The sequence below is a fragment of the Glycine soja genome, chromosome 8, assembly GCF_004193775.1.
Source record: "Glycine soja cultivar W05 chromosome 8, ASM419377v2, whole genome shotgun sequence".
In the NCBI taxonomy this organism is placed as follows: Eukaryota; Viridiplantae; Streptophyta; class Magnoliopsida; order Fabales; family Fabaceae; genus Glycine; species Glycine soja.
In genome coordinates, this window is record NC_041009.1 from 45,639,585 (window position 1) to 45,653,206 (window position 13,622).

A 13,622-nucleotide genomic window follows, 5' to 3' on the forward strand; every position below is an offset into this window, starting at 1 on the left:
AGCACTGAATAAATGAATTGATCTTGGAAAGAGCTTTTTCCAACTCTGTTGGTGAGGTACAGGGTTTGGTGGTTGGAATAAAGAGTGAGAAACTGAAGGAATAACTAACTAGAAAAAACACTGTAACAGTTGAAAGTTAAAACTCTTGTATCTGAATTGGTTTAGAGACCAATAGGGATAAGTAGAAGAAATAAAGGGGCTGTAAAGTGTAAATTGTATAATAGATGAGTTGGTGTAGAGACTGGAGAGATGATATATGCTGGAGAAAGCCTCCAAAGAAAGGAAAACTCCTAAATCGCTGCTCAAATTTATGCTCAGAACATGATCAGTACCACCAACCAACCTAAATTAAAGAAACATATTCCTTAAAAACAAACTCTCAGGGCCAAATTTATGGGACTCTTAAGGCATTTCTAATGCTAGATTGCAACTTTGATGTTAACTCTTAAGGCATTTATTTTATTTTTTGGAGGCAAATATCCCTAATTAAGAGTTGGTGGCCTTAAGAGACTTATCAATGATTATCAAAGTCCACATACAGTTATGTTGCTTTCTTAAAGGACTGATTTTTACATCTAGATCAGTAGATTTCCATTCCTTCCTTCTCTTTTAAATTGATTTTCCATGGGGGAGAACAAACCAAATCCTTAATGTATTGGATAGCATACAAATGCTTTCTGTATCAAGAAATTGATTTTTTCAGGCATTTGTTGATAGTGGAGCTCAGTCTACCATTATATCAAAAAGCTGTGCTGAGCGTCTTGGGTATGATAATTCTAGGAACTGATTTTTTAGCTGTTTGTTTTAACGAAAAAATTAATTACTATTGGAGTTATGTGAAGTTTAATATTACTTGCTTCTATTTTGCTGAGTAAGAAAAAAAAAAGCCTATTGCCATAAAACTTCACCTTTTATGTATTTTGGTTCACTATTAATTTAACTTTATGTTTGCTCTTGGAACAGCTGCAGAATGGAGTCAAATCTGGCAGCTTCATCCATGGAAGTTGAGACTTTCCCATCTGAAGCCAAAGTTTGAGCCTTTGAAGCCTCATGAGATGTCAGATGGTCAGGTTCAGTTCCGCAAGGAGAATGTTCCAACTCATCTCAAAAAAGCTTGGATGGATATCTATACGCCCATATATGGACAGATGAAAATTGATGTCCGTATGAATTTGAAGGCTCGTAGAATTGAGCTGAAAACGAGGCCTGATACACCTGATATTAGTAACCTGCAAAAAATGTGCTGATTTTGTCCATTGCTCTTCTGCATTGAGTTCTTTGAGATCAAGGATGTTAAAACACTTAGAGGAGAACACTTGTCTCGTGCTATTGGAAGGTTGTCTGGTAAAGGTGGTAAAACAAAGTTTGCAATTGAGAATGCGTCCAAGACAAGAATCGTGATGGCCGACACCAAAATTCACATATTGGGATCTTTTGCCAACACAAAGATTGCCAGGGATTCTCTTTGTAGCCTGATTCTAGGATCACCAGCAGGAAAGGTGTATTCAAAACTAAGAGCAGTTACTGCTAGATTGGCAGAAAGGTTTTGATCTTAGCCCAATCATGACATTACAGGATCATTTTTTCTGTTCCCATTGGTTTTTTTTTTAATGATTTCTATGAGATTAAGTGTGATGAGGATGAGTTCTTGTGAGAAGTTGCTTCAGTTCATTCAATTTTGCCCGTGAACATGAATACATTAGTGTAGATTAGAATTATTTATGAATGATTATTGTTTGACTGTTATAGAAAATCCTAATAGGTTATGTCTCCCAAGAATGAGGGTAAAATATACTCCCAATCTAAAGGAAAATATATACACAAAATGGAAGTTGGAGTAAAAAATAAAATGGACAAAATATACTGTAAGACAATGGTTATCGTTTCATCAGCAGTCATGACAGTGATCTTCATCTTCAATTCAACCGTTTTTTTTTCTGTCTGTCTCTAGATTTGTGACGATGATGTTGTTGAAGCAAAAGGTAAAAGGGAAAAAGACAAAGGCTTGGCTAATTTTCTATGGTAGCTGTGCTTAGCTGAGGTGAAAAGAGCAAAGTAAAGACTGTTGGAAGACTAGAAATCCTTTTAAGACTGTTGGTGAGGTTTGGTTCAATTGGAATGATGGATGGAGTGGTGACTTCTCGACTAACAAAATTATAAATATATTTGTAAAAAGATAAGAAATACAAAATTAAAAAGGATAAAATTTGTAATATATCTCTTTTTTCAGATTATAATTTAATAATATATTTATTTTTTAGTTTATTATCTATTTTTTTATTTTAATATTTAACATTTTAAAATTTTTGTTTTTAATATCAATTATTAATTTTTATTTATTAAGTAATGAGATGACAAACTAATAGAATAAAATTATTATTTAAAATTAAAAATAAATAAATTACAAGTATGAAAAACATATTTAAATCAATTGAAAAATAATGAAAAATGTAATTTTGACACTATCATCTAGTTAGATACTAGTATCATTTATGATAATGATAAAGGATTTTGAGTATTAACTCTCTATTCTTTATATATAAATCAAAACAATTATCTTAGTTGAGAGTATTTTTTTTAAAATTATATTTTAATGATAATATTTTTAAGAATGATTTTTAGATTTTTTTAAAAAGATTATCTCTTTTAATTTTTTATTTTGATTTTTAATTATATTTTAATACTTCTAGATTTAATTACACTTATATCTTACAAAAAAATTATTTTTTCTATCTTTGATTGAAAAAATAAATAAGGGATGATAAAAAAAGTTAAGGATACTTTTTTATCCCTTATAAGTTCTTTTGGTATATGCCTTTTATAATTTTCTTACTTTAAAATTTATCATTATATTTTTATTTTAGAATATTTCATTTTTATATATTATTTTATTTGATGTACTTTGTTATGTTACAAGATTTTATAGAAAGGGAAAATAGAGAAAGTGAATATGAATAACTTTTATTACTAAAATTTTCTACCATCATAAGAAAGATTACCGGATTCTATATCGAATTTCATATAGTCAAACAATTAAAATTATAAGATAGAGATCGAATAGTTCAAATATCATTTCAGAAAATTCACATAATAATCTCAATTCATGAATACATAGTTACAAACAACCCAAATTCAAATCTCACAAGGCTATCCACTTTTTATTTTTAACTTCTTTTTTTTATTTTTAACTTCTTTTTCTACAACAATGAAATCTTATCTCATTAAGTAAAATCAACTACATAAATTACATGTCTTTTAACACGATTAAAAACTAAAATATCAAAAATTTCTTTACACCTAATCAAATTTGATATGCAAATTTAAAATTTAATGTATACATATTATCAATGTAAAATACATTTTTGCAAATATGAAATGATCACATCATATTAAATAAATAAGTTCATACAGTAAAATGATCACATCATATTAAATAAATAAGTTCATACAGTAAAATAATCAAATCTTTTGTGTAAAAATATTTAAAACTAGTAGAGTATATGAATTAAACTGCCAAATTTATCCCTCATTTTTTCATCATTGGAACATCGTTGTCGTCATAGCTGGAGAAGAACTTTCATATTCTATTTTTAGCTGATTTTGCCTCATTGAATGATGTTGCTTTGTTGCAAGGATACTGGATAGAAAACTTTATGCAAATTGTATTCTTGTCATAATGTATACAATCATTTTACTTATATCGTACTTGAAACCAAGCTAAAAAAGAAACACAAAGAAAATGGACGAGAGAAAGACCCGTAACTCGTACAGCAAAACCAATAATCTTGTTATCGATGTCAAAGTTTGAATAACATAATCTAAAGGCAATCGGAATTAATCCCTAATCAAATATAAAATTTCAATTTCCAAGGATTAACTATATTTTTAGTTTCTCTAAATATACAAATACACACATTTAGTTCCTAAAAAAACTGCTCCTTAAGGTTCCTTATATTTGCAAACGTGCATCTTTAACCCAAATCCTAATGATATATTAGTTTTCTATAATATAAAATCCTAATCTATTCAAAACAAATTAAAAGTCCTAATATGATAATCTATTTCTTACAAAAATCATTAAATAAAGATAACATTTCTAAAATAAAGTAACAATCCTTAAATAACAACAATAATCTTAACTCATTCTGCATCAACAATCGTTCCTGGAAGATCAAAAAGCTCCCTTGATGTATAAAAGTTCAGGCATCCCCTGGTCCCAAGTCAACATCCATAGTAGAGAGAATCATCAACTCAGTTCCTCGGCAAATATCACATCAAATACAAATTGAACTGTGGCCAAAAGTCATACAACAAGAAATGACATTAACATGTGTTTAACTCAGCAATGATTAGTGTAAATAGATTAAATGATAGTTACCCCAGAATGAAAGGAATAAAAAAGGGCAGAACTCCAAGATACTATATTATTAAGACGAAGTCAGGCCTGTATCAAGGTGATATCAGGTCCTGTCTTTAGGAAACATCCAAGAAATGCAGAGAAAAAAAAAGGAAACCAACACTAAGTAATTTGAGAGTGCCCAAACTCTTTCCCAAATGGATCTCAGTATTTCAAGGGACTAATCTTAGGCTTTCATCCAAGGAATACCCAAATTCTTCTTTCTTCTTACCTACACCTTAGTTATCTTGGGGTCCTATCATTAAACAACACCAAAGCCAACATATCTTAAAATTGCTTTATTGTACTATATATTTCTCTCATGTAAAGACAATGTATAATAGTAGATTCTATTCATTAACATCAAAGTAAATGTGAACTTCAAATTCAAAAAGTTAACAATACAACGACCGTGTTCTAAGGATCATATGAGAGGTCCCAGAAGCATATAAAGGTCTAATTCAAAATTAAGCATTCTTAATGATTATCATAAGTAAAACATGAAATTATTAATGGTGTGGACATGCATTATAGATTCTACCTCACACATAATTCTAGCATACCTTCCACAGTTTGGAGATTGGGTTGATCAACCAAGAGTTGCTGAAGTGCACCAAGATCACTGTCACTGCAATGAAGTTAATGCAAAGTGATCAATACAATGAAACATTGGACACCAACAAATGTACAAGCATTAGAAAATGAAAGGCAAGCATCATGAATAAAGTACATGATAAATCTAGGTATCTCTGTTTATATAGAAATGAATACAAGTGCAAATGAGTATACAGATCACTAGATTGCCTCTTTGCCTTTGTTTCCCTTTTCTTTTTCATCATCATTCCCTGTTATCATTTTGACTCAAATTCTTCTAAAGATTAAAAAACCAGACTGCTTTTGGAGCAGATAGACAAAGTCCAGATGCCACTCTATTTGCAAATCAGGTAGCGGAAGATGTAACAAAAAAATAAAAGAAAATAAGGTTCTTGGAAAAGTATCTTGATAGAAATGGTTTTGATGCTAAATATATAGAAGGTGAATTTCCTGCTACTTTTTTTATGATTATGAATAACAACAAAAGTATATTATGGTTTAGGGAAAATAGAAAATAAGGAGTTAGGGAAGGGGAATGTTTTCTATTTTTGCAATTCTATAACTGATGTGGAGAGCTCATAAAAGTATCCAAGTTGGTTTAAAGAAAGGTAAGGTTTCACACCTTTACTTCACTGATGATTCAGATCTCTTCTTGAAGGAGTATAATGATTCCTTTGTGAATGTTTTACTTCTGATTATACTAAGTCATGAAGACTGTTTATGTTTAAAGATAAGTTTGATTAAGAGAGGACCAGCAAGTTTGAATGGTGATAAAAACAATTCTTTTAAAGCTCCTGCAGCTGCTTCTCAAGTTTACAGGCTTATAGGACCCTCTCTTTTACTTTATCACACATATATATAGTCAACGGAACAAAATGCACACAAGCACATGTGTGCACATCACACACACAATTATGACATTTGAATGGTTAAACTATAGCAATGGTATTTTCACACCTGGGCTTCAAGGCAATTTCTGATAGTGCTGAGATCACTGATGACTTTAATAAATACCTATTACAAAAGAAACAACTAGTAACTATTTTTTCTAAAAAAGTCATTCGATCAAAATGGTGTTATCAGAAGTAAAATCAATGAAAAAAAAGGGGACTTCTGTGCAAAGCTTTCAAGCAGAAAATTGTATTCTAATATCAATAATCATTTTGAGAGTTTAGCAGCTGTTTCACCCAACAGATAATAAAGATTGATGATTAGCAATCTTGACTATTCCTACCTAAAAAAAAAGAAAAAGAGAACAGAAGAGGTGTTGCATTTTTTTTTTAATTTTCAAGAACTTCTTGCCCAGCAATGAAACTAAATTTAATTGGTCAAAATTAAGTCAAATGTTCTTATTCAGTATCAGTAGTAGATGCATAACAATTAAGTGAAGGAAGCAGAGAGATTGCAATCAGTTATGGGCTTCTCAGAACTTGAGAATCACACCCCTATTGAATATTGGCAACTCCATTTTAGAATATTATCCTCATGATAAAATCTCCAATTCTCCAACCCTAGAAGACTAGTAAAATATTTGGTTTGGGTAACAAGGGGAAAGCTCTCAACTATGGGCGGCCAAACTCTCCACTCCTTTTCTTTTCAGTTAAAAATCTCCTCCTATCCTTTTTTTATTATCTTAGTTCCTTCAACCAATTTATGCTACCAACAGGTTGGAAAACTGCTATGGAACTCTATAGATCACTAAAGACATGGTGTTTCATTTGGCATTCTAGAGGACATCTTTCTTACTGAAATAGAGCTAATTTAGATGGTTTAGGCGTTGAGTTTTCTTTTTTTCAATTTTCCTTTTTTAATTATTCTTTTGATAAAAGAAGGCACTTGCTCTTGAAAGGGAGTCAAAGTGCATGAAATATGGTGTTGAAAAAATAAGTATCTCAGCTTCAAACATAAAATGCAATTCAAAATGTTAGCATGTTCATTAGACTTCCTGCCAATCTGTCAAGTTCTTGAATCATGTCATTTGATGCATTGAAAATTAAGTTTAAGTTAATGCATTTGTGGGTTACATAAAACACAAAATAATATGTTAAAAAAAAGTCTCAATTCACAACCATTAATCCTTACTCAGAGTTGTATATCTCATGTATAAACATCAGGCTATCCAAGCAATAGATAAGACTAGGTTTGATGCCAATTTGTTGCTGCAATTGTTTCATGTTCAGAATACAAGAACCACCTTTCACTTGTTGTCTACTATCATGGTGAATTTTGTCAAGAGATAAGACAATACAATGAAATTCTTCCCTGAAAGTCCAAATTCAAATTTAATGAAATTAGTCACGAAAACATTAGTCATAAACTTAAAATGCCTAACAATATCATTACATATCACTTTAAATTGAAAATATTGCAGAGCTGAATAGAAACTCACAGAGTCTTTCGCATGGAAACCAAGATGTTCCTCAAAGATTCAATCTGCTTTACCAAAAGAGCATCTTTCATGCCACTGGCACAATTTAAAACACCATAATTGTTGGAATTTTGAAGCACCTGCTTACAAAAAAATCATAATTCATACAGTTACTTACTTCAAGTCCTCCTACCCTAGTGATTTCAGAACTACAACATTAGCAATATCAAGGTCAAAGCAGTAAATAGGGTAAAAAAAAATTGTAGACCACAAGTATCCTCCATGGAACAATCCTGCTTGAATCAGGTAAGACCATCATAAGCGGCAATAGCTATCCGTCTAGTATTTAACGCAATTGCATACCCAATACTTGAATTCGAGACTATTACTAAGGTAAATTAAAATAAAAAAATTATAAGTATACAGTAAAAGTATAAGTGAAATTACCTGCAACCTATCAACAATATGGAAAGCATTCCTAAACTGAGAAATTAAGCAAGATTGAAGCTTATCCCATCGACTCATTGCTTCCCTAACTTTCCTGAATTTTGACTGAAATTTTTTAACTATCGCTTTCATTGTCAATCCTGAACTGACCAGTGATGAGCCAGCAATAAGCCTTTCACAGAGAAAAAAGTAAATCTTTAGTAACAATTCAAAATCGTGCTTTGAAGTGTAACATGTTTAAAAGTTTGTGTTTGATTTATGATTCAAAGTGTTTTGAAGCGTAAGATCATAACTCGCAGCAGAACCGGACTTTTCACGAGTGTGTAACTTTTAGATGTGTCAAAGTGAGCCAATCTCACTCAATTGGGTTGAGCAAAAAGTGGCATAATGGCCTTATATATGTTGTTAATAGTATTGTAATATTTAAATAGCTAGCCATTCAAATGGCAATTACAGAGCTAATACAAAATTACAGTTAAAGTTATCTTGATAATTACACTGAATGCTCATTACCCAAATGCACTTAGTTAAGCTAACTAATAATGCACCATAGTTAATCACTTAATCTTATGATGAACTTACTGAATAAGCACTTATTTAAGCTGATTGATTACCCAAAATGCGCCCAGATATACTTAGTTAACTAACACTCTCATCAGAATTAGTGTCATTACTGTGAAAAATTGAAAACTTAAAAGAATCCGTTAGAGTTATTAAGAATGTTGAAATATGTGCGGATAGAGATTATGAACGAATCAATTCCAGATAATTGAATTTAGAATGAACGGAAATTACAAAACACAACCGAGTTTCAGATTGGGTATTTTTTAGGAAAATAGAAGAAAAAAAGAAACGCGCGAACCTGGGTGAGAGGGAAACCGACCGTAACGTAGCAGGTTTAGCTTCAATATTTGAACTGCTGATTCCTCTAGAAATAGGTGCCTCAACATGGCCAGAGCTTAAAGGGTATCGTGCCACAAGTCCACCCTCATTACTACTTGTTTGTAACATTGTTTTGGGAGCAGAACTGGCTAAAGACATTTCAGTTGTTCTACCTGCAGAAGAATCTAAAGAGTGGAATCCTTCAACAGTAATAGGATCGCGTGAAACACTGGAATCTGAATTCTCTAGTCCCACATTTTCATATGGCGGAGGCAAGCACTGAGCCAGATCCAAAGCATACTGCTGAATAGCCTGTGTTTGAACACAATAAACCTGAACAATATGTTCACCATGAGGCAATATATCACTGGTCCCAGTAAAACTCAGAATGGGCATGGTCACAGTAAACTCGGCTATATAATCCATGCGTGTTGATTCTGGATTAGAACCATATTCTAAATGCACAGCATATATAGCATTCCTCTGGGCATTTGCAAGTAAAAGCAGACCTGCTGCATGAGACAATGCTGCAACTTGATTAAAGAATGCATCCATAGAAGGTTGAGCTGAACTCTTCAACTCCAATGTCTGAGTGCATTTCCATGATTCAGTGTCACTTGGGAGCACCCAACCTTTGTCACTTGCTGAGACCCAAAGCTTTACTTCCCGATTTTGTGGTCCCTACACAAGGTATCAATTATAATATATAAACAAGTAAAACAAATATCACTAGACTAGTCACATATGATAGTTCTGTGGAGGGTCATATGATAGAAACAATGAACCACAAACACAGACCATTGTTAATTTTTTAAGCTTCTCAATGTAAATAAAATTGATTGATTACGGATTATAATCACAAAGTGTACGACCTCAATATTGGACAACACAAATTCAGATAAAAGACATGATCTACTAATGTTGATGAATACACTTACCGCTGTGATAAGGACAATATGATCAGGCTGGTGAGGAGCAGTAAAAAATGTAGCAGAAAAAACCGGATTCCCATCATGTGGTCTCAAAATCGCAAGTGGTTGGGTCTTGCGATCTTCCCAGATCTTTATCTGTCACATTTGAGATCAGAGACAAATCTGATTGAGGCATCTATAACAAATTAAACAAATAACAAATAAGCACAATATAGACATGCACAAGGTGTTACACTCAATTGATACCATATTTAAATTAATAAAGAGTACAGGAGGTAATTTTCTCAGCATTTTTTCCCATGTTTCCAAATGATCCCAATCTGTTACACAACTTAAATAAAAATGATAAGGTTTAAAGTCTGTAAAATAAAATAAACTTAAAATAACTATACCACCACTTTTTCCCCAGTTTCATAACAACACTTAGATGTTTTTTAAGTGCATTTGGTGTTATCCTCCTATCAAAATTGGAGATTCACCTCAGTATCCAACGCCAACTTTAAATGCTGACCTTTGTTGTACAAGTTGCCAAGGTGAAGCAGTAATTTTAATTAGAGAACATCACCAAAAACCTTTAAGGAACAGCTTTATCCAAGTATTGTCAGTTTCATATTTGTTCTTCAATCTTGTCCTCACTACTTCATCGGTAACTGCATCTACTATATTGTTTTTGGGCAATACTTGCATGACCACACTGCCTATAGGCACAATTAAGACAATATTAAAATAACTTCAGCTTCAGCAAGTTTCACTGCAGACCAATGTTAGTGAAGGTGCTATGGTGTGACAAAATTTGTACAAAACACTATGTAAGGAGCATGGTGTGGCAGCTTATGAAAACCACTATTTGTTTGGCAGCCATGGCAGAAACAGTGATCACGGCAGAAAAACACTACTTTTAAAAAGTATTTTTAAAAGGAAATGAACAGTCTCCATCATTCCGCTTGAAAATAATTATTGAAGAGAACCAAATCTTCTATAGCACGCATTCATAACTCCCTCCAGTCACGTAAGAAAATAAATTCTGCATTGCACATTCCCCACCACCATCTCTCGCAAGAGAGTTCATGGGAGTCTCCGCCAAGCATCTGGTGTCTCAAACATGGAAAGAAATTTCCTTCTCTAACTCTTCCTCTTTACTTTCCCTTTGTTTCTTTCTCATACCTTTTGCTTTCTAGTTTATTGTTTTTCATGTATGTCATAATTTTTTCTTTTATTAATCATATCTTTTCATGATTTTTTTTTTATTAAAGCTGACATGCTTTCGCCATCGTCTGCAATGCCATCCCCCATATTTTTATGACAAACTTTTTGGCTTTCCATCATCCACCATTAATCATAACGCTTCAGAATTTATTATTATTGTAATTTAATAAATCTATGCTTTTTGACTGGTTGTGTATGTAGGCATTGTGTTCATACAAGAATTGCTCATTGCTTTCTCTCTTCACTCCTATCCTTTGATGCACCCACATATTTGTGTGCTTGGTTTTATAGCAAAAATACCAATTCAAGCTAAAAGAAAAACATAGATATTAACGAAACATTCATACCACTGCATTATTTATCCTGATCAGAAAAATGCTTTAATAAACACTGTCATCTTTCAACAAAAAAAATGAATTAATTACAACAGAAAAATACAAACCGTGCCATCTTGTGACGCAGATACCAATCGATTGGTCATCCATTGGCACATCGACAAATCAGTCACCTCCCCGTCATGTGTGCCTACCAGCTGAACCCCATCAATGAGCTTATCCACAGGACATCTCAGAGGATCATCTACCACAAAGGCTTCACCATTTCCAACTTTTGTGGTATCAATCCTTAAAACATGTTTTCCCATACCAACTATCAATATCTCCTGTTAGAAAAGGTTGAATTAATATAAAAAAGAATACAGGGAAGAAAGGTAAACCATAGCTTCAGGTTTTTGGAAATGAGAACAATAAAACAGGAGATTATGAGGCAAATACTTGTTTGTGGCAGTGCCAGCAAATTTGAGGATGTTCAACTTTCTCCTCCCCCACTATTTGAAGAGCAATAACAATATTGGAAGTAATTTGAGGCTTATCTTCATCATCTGGGCCTTCAGTGATCTTCCACACGTAGACACGGCCATCTGTGCCAACACTGTATAGAAAGCATGTTCCCATAATTCATAGACAAAACAAACTACGCCATTTAAAATTTTGAGGCTACAAAAACTACCTAGCCAAGAGATGAACATCTTCAGCAAAGAATGCCAAGTCTGTGACCCTCTGACAAGGGGAAAAAAAGATTAATCAAAGGATAAATTCGTAATCATTTAAATATTTTTGCCATTAAAAACACATACATAACAGTATAAGTGTGAAATAGGGAAACAACTCACGAGTTGAAAGGCAACAAGCCAGCAAGCAAACTTTGAATACATACAAGAACTCTACTACAATGAACAAAAGAAAATGCTGCCTTTTCACCTAGAATTATAGCAGCACTACAAAGTAAATTTCACAACGAAACAAAGCAATGCTAGTGGGGAAATCCAACATAGAATTGTTCCCATGGCCAATGTTGCTATCTGCTATTTTTGCGTCCTATGAACTTGAGTTGAGCCTCAACAAAGTAATAAAATCGCCATCAATATAACATGTTTGGACCAGGATTATTATTCAAATTTCAGATTGTCCCCCTTCCTTACAAGATTATGGACGCAAAAATAACCTCAAATATTAAAAATAATAGTATGAAATCTTAGTCATTAAACCCATAGACAATATCATAATCTTTTATATCAGGATATTAAAATCTAACCCTTCTCAAAGTACATGATAGATCAACACTCTCTCAAGGCACATAGAAACAAAAAATTTCTGATTTACATTAAAATAAAACATTATGGAATCATTTAATCTACATAAAACCAACCGCCCAGTGGGAAAAGCCTTTGATGCTATCATACCATATCTGATCTAATAAACAAGTGACAATTAACCATTTCTAAAATTTATCTCCAAAGTTTTAACTGCAGTCGCAGTACTGATTTCCTCATGTTCCTTGATATTGTGGGAAAACGCAGACAAATGCGTCTAATGCAGAAACCATTGGGGTCACAGACACCCCAAAAAGCTCGATCTTGAGGCGAAAAAAAGTGGTCTTCCTTGTGTTCATTGACATCACGGAAATTGAAGACAAATGCACCCGGATGCAGCCACAATTGGGGTCGCAGACACCCCAAAAAACGTTGTTTATCCCTTTTTTTTGGTCTGTTTTTTGCTCACCTATCTTATTATCTAAAGCATTGCTCCATATGATTTTTTATGTTTCTTAATTGCAAAACCAGCACAACAAGAATGCACCCAATACACTGAAAACAAACTCAGAAAGCAAAGAAAACCTGAGTGTGGCCTCTGAGCAAGGACCTGACAGCAGTGTGAATATTAAGCACCCTAATGTTCCCCTGTTTCAAGCCATAGCATATATACGACTTATTCACGGCAATCTGCCTCCCCAGAACCGGGTTAGGATCCGACCCGTATTTCGTAATCGGAGCCGCCTCGAGCTGGGGCTGGACCTCGCCGGGCAGACTCACGTCGACGTCGTAAGTCACGAGCTCCCCGGCCAAGTGTCTTCCCTTGGGGACCTTACTGCTGGGTAGGCGCGTGAGGGCCGCGGAAGCGGCGGAGGCAGCGGCGAGGACGGCAGAGGAGGAGAAGGGGACGAACTCGAGCGGCGGGGGCTGCGGCGGGGTGGGGGAGGTGTTACCAAGGAGGGTCATGAGGCGGGCGCCGGCGTTGGGGTTGGAAGGGGGAGGGATGGGTTGGGTGGGGAAGGAGATGGAGCGGTGGTGGGGGTGGGGAGGGAGAGGGAGGTCGAAGTTGGGGAAGTGAAAGGGAGGGTAGGAGGAGGAAGGGTTAGGGTTAGGGTTAGGGTTAGGGTTAGGAGACTGTAAATAAATAAAAAAATAAAAAATTAATGTATCTAGAGATTGTATCGTTGACATTTCTCTTTAATTCTA

At 33.9% G+C, this 13,622-nt stretch overlaps 1 protein-coding gene and 1 pseudogene across 2 annotated transcripts; one reads left to right on the plus strand and one right to left on the minus strand.

Moving 5' to 3' along the window:
* Positions 1-970: 970 nt before the first annotated feature.
* Positions 971-1,687, plus strand: LOC114422128 (annotated as a pseudogene).
* Positions 1,688-3,830: 2,143 nt separating this feature from the next.
* Positions 3,831-13,622, minus strand: LOC114423598 (enhancer of mRNA-decapping protein 4-like). Of its 2 annotated transcripts, XM_028390419.1 has the most exons (13): positions 13,002-13,108; positions 11,997-12,328; positions 11,834-11,883; positions 11,599-11,755; positions 11,268-11,486; positions 9,626-9,754; positions 8,668-9,368; positions 7,806-7,977; positions 7,380-7,498; positions 7,073-7,252; positions 5,948-6,004; positions 4,960-5,024; positions 3,831-4,290 (listed from the first exon to the last, which is right to left on the minus strand). In XM_028390419.1, exons 2-13 carry the CDS (start codon positions 12,036-12,038, stop codon positions 4,247-4,249), a joined length of 1,935 nt encoding a protein of 644 aa, XP_028246220.1. In that variant the 5' UTR covers positions 12,039-12,328; positions 13,002-13,108; the 3' UTR covers positions 3,831-4,246. The 2 variants fall into 2 exon arrangements, with proteins under 2 accessions (XP_028246220.1, XP_028246219.1); XM_028390418.1 differs by lacking the exon at positions 11,997-12,328 and having other exon boundaries at positions 13,002-13,622.